This window comes from Euleptes europaea, chromosome 16, assembly GCF_029931775.1.
Source record: "Euleptes europaea isolate rEulEur1 chromosome 16, rEulEur1.hap1, whole genome shotgun sequence".
Classification (NCBI taxonomy): Eukaryota; Metazoa; Chordata; class Lepidosauria; order Squamata; family Sphaerodactylidae; genus Euleptes; species Euleptes europaea.
This window is the reverse complement of record NC_079327.1, coordinates 28,415,153-28,427,837: the sequence shown is the minus strand read 5'-3', so window position 1 is coordinate 28,427,837 and position 12,685 is coordinate 28,415,153. Positions and strand designations below refer to the sequence as shown.

At 40.6% G+C, this 12,685-nt stretch overlaps 1 protein-coding gene across 1 annotated transcript in view; it reads left to right on the top strand.

Annotated features, from left to right (window-relative positions):
- Window positions 1–12,685, top strand: part of RASA3 (RAS p21 protein activator 3) — a 164,881-nt gene that overhangs the window by 64,453 nt on the left and 87,743 nt on the right. Inside the window, exon 3 of the mRNA XM_056861704.1 lies at window positions 10,966–11,069. Coding sequence (XP_056717682.1) covers window positions 10,966–11,069 — 104 coding nt within the window. The remainder of the gene's footprint in view (window positions 1–10,965; window positions 11,070–12,685) is intronic.

Sequence of the window (12,685 nt, the reverse complement as noted above, 5' to 3'; positions counted from 1 at the left end):
CTCCGATATCTCATCCACATTGAGGACTTCCTCTCCATTATCTCTCTTGGATTCCTCACTATTTCTCACCTCCACTTTCCCAGTCCAATTTGTAATTGATTTTATTTACAGTCCCTTGTCCCACCGTGGGGACATTCTGCAGTCGGCATTTCTTCCATGTGTGCATGCTATCCTACTGAGCACCCTCTTGTGAAGATAAAGGGAATGGGGGTGGCAGGTGAGCAGAGACAGTAGAGAGGGAATGTTTGTACTTGAACTGTCTCTCCGTTTAATTTAATGGGGTCACACTTGCATTTGTTATGACTACCTGTGATTCCTAGGTCAAAATTTGAGCTGAGAGAAAATAAGGTAAATGCAGCTTTTGACTGGCCCATTTTCTAAGGGTGTGAACATTTTTATCTCCCCACTTAGCCTTGCCTGACAAGGACAGCATTATTCAGGTTGCCTGTTTCTGCTTGCAAGAACAGCTGACTTGATTTAGGCTACAATTAAGGATAGTTATGCTCTGTTGACTTCAGGACTAAAGCACACACATTTGTCTGTGTACGGAATGAGCATAACTGGGTGCTGAAGTGAGAGATCTCTGCAAAGTACAATCAGAGGAAGCTGCCAAGATATAGAGATTTACTTTTCTGCTTGGTCATTAGATCATTCTGATTAATAATGTTCAATGAAAGCCAACACAAGAATTATGAAAGAAGCTGCCTTTTCTTCAAAACTCTTTCTTGATCTCAAAATCTTCACTCCCAAGTGAGGCAAGGCATGTGCCATTTCATTAGGTTTCATCCCTTGCTCACTTTGCTCTTATCATCTGTGTTTTGGCCAGGGATCCTGGAGGTTTTTTGCCTTCCTCTGGGCATAAAGCAGGGGTCACTGGGGAAGGGGGGGGAGAGGTAGTTGTAAATTTACTGCATTATGCAGGGGGTTAGACTAGATGACCCTTGAGGTCCTTTCCAGCTCTGTGTTTCTGTGCCTTCCCCACCCATTATTCTCTTCTTGTTGTCAAACATTTCCCTGTAAACTTTCTTAGGGTGGTGATGGTGGTCGTAACAAGCCTATCCCCCGTCCCCATATTTTGGATTATGTTGGAAGTCCTCTTTACAGTGATAGCGTATAAAAAGAATAAGAAGAACATAAGAATAGTATAAAACAATACATTTGTAAAAAAAGGCTAGTCTAGAGAATTGAGGGCCTGCACATCTCCTGCCATCTCAGCAAGACGGTTTAGCTGGTAATGGTGTTCCTCTACTCCTTCCCTACCTGCCGGTGATTCTGGTTGGTAAACAGGGGCTGCAGTCCTGAGCATATTGTGCAGGAAGCCTTTTTACTTGTTGTTACGTAGTAATAATAATAATAAGTCAGCAATCTAGAACTGTGTTGGGTCCAAATAACTTTTAGCTGCTTGCATCTATGCACGAGCTTACCCCTGAATGAACACAGCGCTACAATAGGAGAAGGTTTTATAGCAGCCCACACACTTCCACTTGCACGAGAGGCTGTGCACACAGAACAACATCTTTGGGTGTCGTTTCACTTCTTTGTAGCATACTCTAGTGTGAGGAGTACAGCAGTCCTTTGCATTCTGTATTTGAAAGGCACATTTGTATCCAATGCAAAAATACTAGTAATGATAATTTATTACCCTGGATTTATAAAGATTAGGCAGCTGGTGCTAGAATATATCTGGAATGTTGAGATGCTATAAATGCAGGGGATCTCAAGAGATCTGTTTGACGCACAGTATCTTTGACTACAAAGATTAGGCAAAAACAGATCACTCAGTAAGCTTGATGGACTGGATATGGACCCATTTTATCACAGTATTTTCACGTTTGACATTTTCCAGATCAGACTATTTTTCAGATCTGATTTTTTTTTGTTAGTTAAAATGCAGTTGCCATGCCAAGCTGCCCCTTGGGGACAGTCAAAGGCTTCTCAGCAATACTGTCATTTCTTCCTGGTCTTTCCAGCTTAATTACTTCCTGTTCTTTCTCCCACAGCAGGCATTGATGAATCAATTAATTATCAGCTCTTGTTCCTTTGAGGAACTTGGCTTTATAGTCAACCAAAGCTACTGATCTTTTTTTAAAAATTATTATTTCATAATTGCACAATTATGAACATAAACAAAAAAGAGCAGTGACTTTGTCTTGTTAACGAAGTAAAAATTAGCGCTTAAGCTCAGGCGAGCTTCCAGGGAGTCCCTAGAAGCCGGGCGGTGGGGGGGTCTTGAAAGTGTTGTGCGCTGCCTGGGATGGCAGCGCGGAGGAGTTTAAAGACCCCCTGGGCTTCCAGGGGCAGTACACCATTTGATTCAGAATATATTTTTTCTTGTTTTCCTCCTCTAAAAACTAGGTGCGTCTTATGGTCAGGTGCGTCTTACGGGCGAAAAATACGGTAGATATGTTAGTTTCCTGTGATATTTTACAAAATTAGTTTTTATTCACATATTGGGACTTCAGCTAGAAAGCATCACAGTGTTATCTATTTTTGCCTTCATGTTATTATACACACAGTTTTAATGTTTAAGTCTAAAACATAGTCATAGGAATTGATACATGTTCACTGATAACATAGGCAGCCCTAAATATAATACTGCTTTTCTTTGGAAACTGATTTTTAGGTGTGTGTTCTTTCAGTGTAGCTGGACAGTCTTCTGGAGGAGAAAGGTGTTGTGGAATATTGGATAAGGCTGCAGCTGCCGTTTCTGCCTCTCGCCTCATTCAGTGGCTCTGCTTGGCTCTGGACCAGATTCTAATGCCAAGGGGCAAATTGTTCGTAAAGGTGTGTCACAACAATGTTTGAAATATTTGGAATACCTGGGAGCAGGTATCAAATATTTAGGAGCCAGCTCTATACAGAGCTGAGTGAATGCTTAAAGGAGGAGATGTCTTAATGAGCACCTGGGATTTTTACAGCCCTGCATCACTAACAGTTTCTACCATAGTCTTTCTCTAGTAGGAAAGATGGAGGAGTGAGAGAGAGATAAAGAATCCAAAACAAGGTTGAGGATGTGGGTGGGAACGGACATAGTAGTGCTAAAAACTATATGCCTTTGCAAAATACTAGCATTTGGTATTTCGAACAGTTTAATTCCTTCCTCACAAAAATATGCACACAGTGCCTGTCCTTTCCAAGAGGGCTGCATTATCAGTTTTGGTAGAATAACTAGAAAGCAGGAGAGTTTTTTTTTTCCAGTCAGCACAGATTAAAGATATTTTTGGCCATAGTTGGGATTGGCTGCTGTTTAGCAAAGTAATGCTTGAACAGTACCAGGATGACCTTATTACTATTCTGACAGTGTACCATCTGGAATTCAAAACGCTTGTTTATCCTTGTGAACTCATAAACACTCAGAGATGGGACGGACAAGAGGTGTGCTTTTTCTTTTTCAATGTCAAAAGCTCAAATATAGTGGCAGAGATGGCTAATTAACAGTATAATAATCCTATGCTGAGTTACTGCAGTCTAAATCTATTGAAATCAGTGGGTTTAGACTGGAATAACTGTGAATAGGACTGCACTGTAAATGTGTAGGCGTAGAACTGTGGATGTCTCCTCTACCCCTCTTTTTGTTTTCTATCAGAATTGTAAAATTAAGAGACAGTTGGCAGATCATCAGCGGAAGCAATGAACTCTGCCAGCTAGTGCTGGGTGGAATTGTCTTTTGTCAATATGTTTTGTGTGTTTCTTTCTGCCAGGGGTGTCTAAAATGTCAGTTAGTCTTTTGTTTTGGGCTTGGTTTAGAATGAACATGAAACTGTGTTTTATTTTAACAATGGTTAGTTTTGTGAAACCAGGACGGCTTGAGGACAAGCATTCAGTTCTGGGTTTGGTTTAACGAATGCTGCCTTTATTATCTTCTCTCTTCCTTTGCCTCCTCCACAGAGACTTGGCTGGTGTGCCTGCCTGCATTGTGGCAAGCACTGATCAACTAGTTAGGATTAAGCCAGAATGTCTGCATTTGTGTGTCTTGTGAAATTGTAGTTGACTGTGCTTAATAAATCAATATACTCTGGTTTTAGATCCTAGTTAGATGTTCCCCAACTAAACGTTTTTTAGTGATGATGCCTACAATCGAAAGTCTCTTCATTCCTGTTAGCTAGGTTGGGGACAGAGTCTGTGAAACTGAATCTGTGTGAGTTCTTAGGAACAGAACTAAGCTTGTAACCTCAGAACTGGAGAAAGTAAATTTCAGAAACATGTAAGTTAAAAACACCTTGTGTAACATCTAAGCTAAATCTAAACTAAGCTCTTTCTCTGAAGTAAACTGTACATATATATGGTTTTGTGCTTTCCCTCCAATTCAGCCTTGCCTCAAAATCCATCTTGTGAATACTGTTTAATAAATTTCACTGTTTACTTTGTTAAGTTTAAGAAGCCTCTTGTGTCCTATTTTCTCTCTGAGATAAAAACTGGTGGGGACTGGAGAAGGTGATAAGTAATCTGCACATAATACCCTCTGGCAAAATAACAGGAAGAAGTAAGGCAATCCCTCTCTCTCTCCCTCAGCATCAAATACTGATTACTGGGAACTGGGAGATTAATAGGAAAAGAAGTGGGGTCATCATACCTACATTTGCATGGTCACACTAAACCACAGTTGGTTTAATTAAACCATGGTTTCATGTGACATCTGAAATACCTTTTTGTATGTTAAGAATGGTGTTGAGATTCTGCTATGTGATTACTTAATGTATGTTTCCACACTGTCTTCTAACTTAATGTAAGTTTCCACACTGTCTTCTAACATCTTGAGATCTTCTCCCAGAGTACTGCTGGTTGAATATTTTTAAGTACTGAAAAGGTACCAGAAGCTGTACATCACTTAAAAATCAACAAGGTCCAGACCCACAATTTTTAAAAAATTGACATAGAGAAAAGGACAGATACAGATGGGACAGATACAGGAGGTTTGTCAGGTGCCAGGCTGAGGAAATGAGAGCGAGAGAGTGAAGATTAATATTGTTAGCATTTAAAATGTGTTGTGTAATATTTAAAAAGGGGTTGGATCCAGTGCTGCTTTTCTGTGGGCACAAGGGCTTCTGCCCATGGACCATGATGTACTCAGCTCTGTCCTCTAGGTAAAAGGTAAAGGTCCCCTGTGCAAGCACCGAGTCATTCCTGGCCCATGGGGTGATGTCACATCCCCACGTTTACTAGGCAGACTTTGTTTATGGGGTTGTTTGCCAGTGCCTTCCCCAGTCATCTTCCCTTTACCCCCAGCAAGCTGGGTACTCATTTGACCGACCTCGGAAGGATGGAAGGCTGAGTCAACCTTGAGCCGGCTACCTGAAACCAACTTCTGTTGGGATCGAACTCAGGTCGTGAGCAAAGCTTGGACTGCAGCACTGCAGCTTACCGCTCCGCACCACAGGGCTCTTCAGCTCTGTCCTCTATCGGCCCTAAATTCCCCTTGAAATTCTGTTCCCGAGGACCCCCTCTACTTATGGAATGGGATTTCAGAGGCTTTCACAGGAGGCCAGAAATGCATGCTCTGTGAGCAGAAGACCCTGCATCTGTGGAAGCACTGCTGTGGATCCAATCCCTTTATCTCAACATTCTGTATATGTATGTTTGGTTTCTGGTTTTCAAAGCACCTTAGCATTTTGACACAGAACCCCGTGTTATTAGGGTTGCCAGGTCCCTCTTTGCCACTGGTGAGAGGTTTTTGGGGCAGAGCCTGAGGAGGGAGGGGTTTGGGGAGGGAAGGGACTTCAGTGCCATAGAGTCCCATTGCCAAAGCGGCCATTTTCTTCAGGTGAACTGATCTCTATCGGCTGGAGATCCGTTCTAATAGCAGGAGATCTCCAGCTAGTACCTGGAGGTTGGCAATCCTTCATGTTATGTGTGTGTGTGTGTGTGTGTGTGTGTGTGTGTGTTTTAATGTCTTCTGGGTCTCTTCCTTTTGATCTGAGTCCCACTGAACTAACTGGATGTGACTTTTGATGCATATAGGAATCTGCATCCATGTGGATCCACCAGTTTTTATGCATGACTAGTAAGAGCTGGATTGGGACATGGTGCGTGAATGCAAGTTCTACAAAAACAAGGAATTGTACAAGGAACTCTATAGACACATTTATTTGTCTCTCATGTTTCATGCTATTCATACTGTGATGTGAACTCTTGTCTGTAGTTCATCCAAAAAGATGAATCAGGCATTACCAAACATTGTAGATCAGTCAGAGGATGTAAAATACATCCTCTGTGGCATTTTGATTGCTTTGTTTTTAAAGACATTTAAAATCCATATGTAAGAGATCTGGTTTGGGATATTGTGCTATTAGTCACTGTACATTTCCCCCCACTTCATCCCAAAGGGAAATAGTTCAGTAACAATCAACTATGCATTTGTAATTTCTCAGTATTGAGAATGAGATGCAGTGTTTCATATCTTCTTAGCTGAGCAGATAATTGTAGTCTGAATGGTGCGAGACGACGTTTTGCAAATGCATTCTAAACATTATTAAATGGTTTTAAGTGTTTCAGTTTGGGTTCAATTTCTCCCAAGACAGCACAAACCATTTATTCTACAATAATTTCCTAGGCTTCAGCAGTAATGGTTTGTATACTTTATCCTTAATTTCTAAAACTCATTATCTTACAGATTTAGAAAATTAACTCTGAAAAATTCACAGTTAAGGTATGAGGACTCTTCAAATTTGCATACATAATTTCCAGTTATCACACCTGATTAATACCTCCATCAAGCTAGTCGATCACCTTTTTTTAAAGTAGATTTTACGAGACTGTGGGAGAAAAAGATCTCATGATTGAGGGGGGAAAGCAGTAAACCTTGAAGAAGGGACTGGATTGTAGATCAGGAGAGGATGAGTACACAGAGTTGTCTGGTATTATGGGATGGACATGGAGAACCAGGGTAGGTGAGTAGTGTCAGTTGAATATACAGCCTCTGAGTTAATGTACCTTTGCCATGGACAGGATTCTGAGAACCTCCAATGCAGTTCTGATTTGGGAAATGGATTTTCCTGCTTCTTTCTTCACACTACAGCTCTCTGCACTCACTAGTGGCTCATCGTGTGAATTGGGGGATCTTTGGAAATTGTAGCCGGGAAGGAGGTCTGTGTATGTACAGTGGATCTCCACTTGCACAAGGGGAAGGCTGTTCTGTCCCATCTATTTTGTGTCCCTCAACTTTTCTCCCCTTCTGTAAATGGGTAGTAAAAGCAATTGTTGCGGAAGCAGACATAGTCAAAGAGCCCTATGCAGTTGTACCTTCAGTCCTTTTAGCTTGAATTTAAAATGTGTTTAACTCTAGTACTAATTTTTGCTTGGGTGTGGCTCCCAAGCCTTGAACTGGGAGAACTGTCTCTGTCCTAGCCCTGTGTTTGTGCGCGTGCGGTCGAGTCACAACTGACTCATGGCAACCCCGTGAAGTTCCACCTCGTGGGATTTTCAAAGCAAGAGATGAGCAGAGGTGGTTTGCCATTGCCTTCCTCTGCATAGCAGCCCCCGCCTTCCTTGGTGGTCTCCTATCCAGCTATCAATCCTGTTCAGCTTCTGAAATCTAATGAGATCAGGCTAGTCTGGGCTATTAGGGCTGCTAGCTCTGGTATTGTTGTTTTTTTGCCATCAAGTCACAGCGGACTTATTGTGACCCTGTGGGGTTTTCAAGGCAAGAGATGTTTAGCAATGATATTCCATTGGCTGCCTCTGTGATATTCCTTGGTGGTCTCCCCTCCAATTACTAACCAAGGCTGACTCTGCTTAGCTTCCGAGATCTAACGAGATTGGGCTATCCTGGGCTAGCCAGGTCAAGGCTGTGTGTGTGTGTGTGTGTGTGTGTGTGTGTGTGTGTGTGTGTGTGTGTGTGTGTGTGTGAGAGAGAGAGAGAGAGAGAGAGAGAGAGAGAGAGAGAGAGAGAGAGAGAGAGAGAGAGAGAGAGAGAGAGAGAGAGAGAGAGAGAGAGAGAGAGAAGTGCCGTCAAATCACAGCTGGGGGTTACTGCATTATGTATTCCCAGCGATGTATTAAGAGTTTGAAAATGTTATAAAAAATACTTGGGCGTTACCGCATTATGTATTCCCAGCGATGTATTAAGAGTTTAAAAACGTTATAAAAAATACCGTACGCACTTTTTTTGGCCCCCTTTAGCTGTGAAAACGTCTTCCAGCCATTTTTAGCCGTGGTATCCAAAAACCCATTTAAAGCGCTGTTTTTTATAACATTTTCAAATTCTTAATACGTCGCTGGGAATACATAATACAGTAACCCCCATTGCCTGCCTCTGCATCATGACCCTAGTATTCTTTGGAGGTTTCCCATCCAAATACTTGCCAGGGTCGAAGTTGAGAGCGTGTGACTGGCCCAAGGTCACCCAGCAAGTTTCTATGATAGAATGGGGATTCTAACCTGTATTTCCCAGATCCTAATCCGAGTCCGACACCTTAACAACTACACCACGCTGGCTCTTAGCGATTAATGCATATTAAATAGCATTTCTCAGATACTAGACCATTTACTCTTTTGTGCGTGGGTAACATTTTTTGTATCTTTAAGTAGTATTGGCTTCTTTCAATCCACTTTCAGTGCACTTTGCAGCTGCATTTTACTGTGTGAAATGGCAAAATCCACTTGCAAACGATCGTTAAAATGCATTGAAAGTGGATTGAAAGTTCATTATTCAGGATGTGTGAAAGCTCCCTATATGTATATGCTGTGTGACCCTGGACATCTGCATTTTATTTGTTTGGTCCTTCCTCTCTTTAGCTAGAAATAGTAACAAAGAGGTCTGTTTTGCTGTACAGGACTTTAATGGCAGTTTGAAAGTTCAAGCCATGCTTATTTCAGTCTGAAAGAAGCACAAATGGGTCAGCTTGTTAGCAATATATTTGTTCTTAAAGATCTTGTCAGTCTTCCATACTTCTGATTTTTTATTTTCTTTCAGTTAAAATGTGAAGTGCTGCCAACAGTTGCTTAGAAAGTATTTCCCCCCTAAGTTTATAAAATGAGCTCTGTACCCTCAGGCATCATTGGCTTGATTAGAGTGACCTTGTAACATTCAACTACATAGTCTCAGGGACTCTATAATGGCAAGGCTTTACAGTTTAAGCGGAGACACTTTGTTTCTTCAGATGCTAATAATCCCCCCCTCCATATGAGCTGTTTTGTGTGTGTGTGTGTCCTAAAATTGGGAACTTAATTGCTGCCTTGCAAATAAACCAGCAAAAAAGGTGCACTAAAATGTTTGTCCCATGCACACCTTTGTTAGTCATTTGTGACACATTTTGACAGTTTAGAAGGAGAAAATAATTGTCTTCTGATTTACAGTTGTGGCCTTGCCTTGGTTTTTTTTTCTTCCTTTTTTTGGCCATCAAGTCACATTTGACTTATAGTGACCCCTGGTGCAGTTTTCAAGGCAAGAGACATTCGGAGATGGTTTGCCATTGCCTACCTCCATGTCACGACCCTGATATTTCTTGGGGGTATCCTATCCAAATACTTGCCAGGGTTGACCCTGCTTAGCTTCTGAGATCTGACTGGGTCAGCAGGGTTGCCAGGTCCCTCTTCGCAACTGGCGGGAGGTTTTTGGGGCGGAGCCTGAGGAGGGCAGGGTTTGGGGAGGGATTCAATGCCATAGAGTCCAATTGCCAAAGTGGCCTTTTTCTCCAGGTGAACTGATCTCTATCAGCTGGAGATCAGTTGTAATAGCAAGAGATCTCCAGCTAGTACCTGGAAGTTGGCAACCCTAGTGGCAGGAGAGGCTATAGAAGGGCAGTAATGAAAACCCCTCTTCCTCCCGCCATGGGAACGATTCTTGCTGTTCTTTGGATCCAAGCCTGAGTTATTTTGGTGACTGTTACATTTCGTAATGTTCAGGCTTTCTGTTAAGCAACATAATATTTTTTAGGGATATAAACAGCTAGGCTTGGAAGAAAGATTGTTACTGCTAACAGTATTGATTTGATTATTTGATCGTATTTATACAAAATGAAAGCAAAGCATACTACATGCACATGATATACAAGGTAGTATCTCCACTATATAAACACATTTACAACTCTTTCATGTTTCCTTTTATAATAGGTATTTCAGCTCCCAGAACAATATGGGTGAACTTCCTTATAACCCGTCCTTAATCTTATGAATCTTTTGTCTCAGGTTTTGTTTCCTTCAGTAGAATAAACAAAGTGATTTTTCATAAAAGGTTTTTAAAAAAAGATAGGCAGAAAAAGGTTCACCATTAGCTATTAATATGAATTAGTTTGGTTTAAATATAAATGTTAAGAACTCTCTGTGTCAGTTATTGATTCATGATTTAGTTATCAAGGTGGGTTTGGTGACATTAGAGGTCTTGGACAAATTAGTGTCACAATACGTTAGCAGCAGAACACGAAGAGCTATTTGTGGTCTTCCGTTGCGTAATTCTTTAGCATCATAATTGGATATTAAAAGAAACTAAAGGGATTTTTGCTAGGAGTTTATAATCACTCTCCATTTTCAATTAGTAGAATTCAAGGGAAGCAGTTTAAGCTTCTGATGAGGCTAGTGCTTCACGTCAGTCTGATCCAATTCGTTTATGTGTGTGTGTGTGTGTGTTGATACACACCATTGATTTTGTTTCCTATGAGGATATCCTTACAAAATACGTTGTGGTTTGTAACTCATAAAAGTAATGATGATGGCCTGAAATATCTGCTTTCTTTGGGGAAAATGCAAGGATTTAATACTGCTTTTTAAATAAGAAAATAAGAGAAAGGAATTTAACATATAATGCTTTCAGATCTATCCTAAGGGACTTGAATGGATTTAGAAAGGTATAACTCATTTAGGACTTTCAAATGCCAATGGCAGGCAGTAAGGTTAACAACAGTGGTAAAAAAGAAGTATACAGGAGGATGGTTTACGATTGACAAGGAGACAGCTTTACATGGGCCAGATTCGGCCCAATGGTCTCTAGTTGCTAGCCACTACTAATAAGTTTCTCTCTGTTTTACACAGCCCGTTTTATGGAGAAGATTTTTACTGTGAAATTCCACGGAGTTTTCGTCACCTGTCATTTTACATTTTTGACAGAGATGTTTTCCGCAGGGATTCAATCATTGGTAAGTATTTTATATAAGTACAGTTCAAATACAGCCCTAGACTTGTTGATGTTTTCCTTATTAGGACAACAATATAGTTGTGAGCATTCTGACATCATGTTACAGGAAATGCTGGATTTCAGTAGGAAGTAACTTCCTCTCTGCTATCTTTGAACTGTACAGTGACAATTTTTGCATACTGCTTGGGTTTTAAGGAAGTATTTTGTGAATTCAACGAAAATTATCTGTAATTAAAGTAATAAAAAAGAAAATTACCCTCAAAGTCTGGATGGGTATAATGTTTAACTGTGTCATTGTGATGTGAAGGGTTTTTTTTAAAAAAAAAAATCTTTTGAAAGCTCTTACCTGAATGCGCCATTAACAGTATGGCTTTAATTTATCTGTTAAGAAGGAAGAAGAGATTAGTCATCCCTGTTTATTGCTGAATGCTTTAAATATAAACTTTGTAGCTTTAATAAACAACGAACCCAGCTTGACTATCTTTGTGTTTTTAAGTAGTGAAGATATATATGGTTTTGGGAGGGGGTACTCATTCTGTTTTGGCAGTTTTCCAGGTCTAGTACTGCAGACCAAGCTCTGCTCACGACCTGAATTCGATCCCAACGGAAGTTGGTTTCAGGTAGCCGGCTCAAGGTTGACTCAGCCTTCCATCCTTCTGAGGTTGGTAAAATGAGTACCCCGCTTGCTGGGATAAAGGGAAGATGACTGGGGAAGGCACTGGTAAACCACCCTGTAAACAAAGTCTGCCTAGTAAACTTCGGGATGTGACGTCACCCCATGGGTCAGGAATGAACCGGTGCTTGCACAGGGGACTTTTACCTTTTTAATGAGGGATGCACAAGGTACTGATTTTGGGGGTTGAGAATCATAAATGGCTTTATATATTTTGAATTTAATTCATTTTCTGTAATCTGAGGAAGCATTTAGATAGATGCTATGTGCCTTTCTGATTCGTGTATGAAATAAAATCATGCCACATTTCTTAGAAATCTGATATTTTAGCTTTACCTTTGACTGTTCTAAGTTGATGTGTAAATTTTTCTGCCATCGCTATTTGCCACACTTTGGAATACCAAGAATGTAGTGTTAAATGTTCTTTGGTTTTCCAACATTTTGCTATTACCCTATGGGCTGCCATCAACATAAACACTATTATTCCCTTGGATGCCGCTTTTCATTTTTGTTCCCCCCAGATTGTCAACAGAGCCAGTGATGGTGTAGCGTGGTTTGATGCGTAATATTTGTCATTTCTAAAAATATTTTCCCCCAAACTGTGACACTATAGGGCATGACCACCACATATGGATATATTTGCCTTGCTGTTTGCAATTTCTTCAACATTTTGTATTATTGGTATTGCTTATTCTTGCAAGATGCACTGGAGTAATATACCATCAGTGTAATAGTTTCAAAGAATTCTCCCTAAAGGCTGCTGATATAGGGTTTCTTGTTTGAGTCATCCATACTTTATTCCATATATTTTGTTCTATTTTTATCCCAACATCACCTTCCCATTTTGTTTTCCATCCATTTGACATACTTGGATCTATTTTGATTAAATGAGAACATATTTTGGAAATTAACCTTTTGCGCTATCCATACGTTACATTAGGATC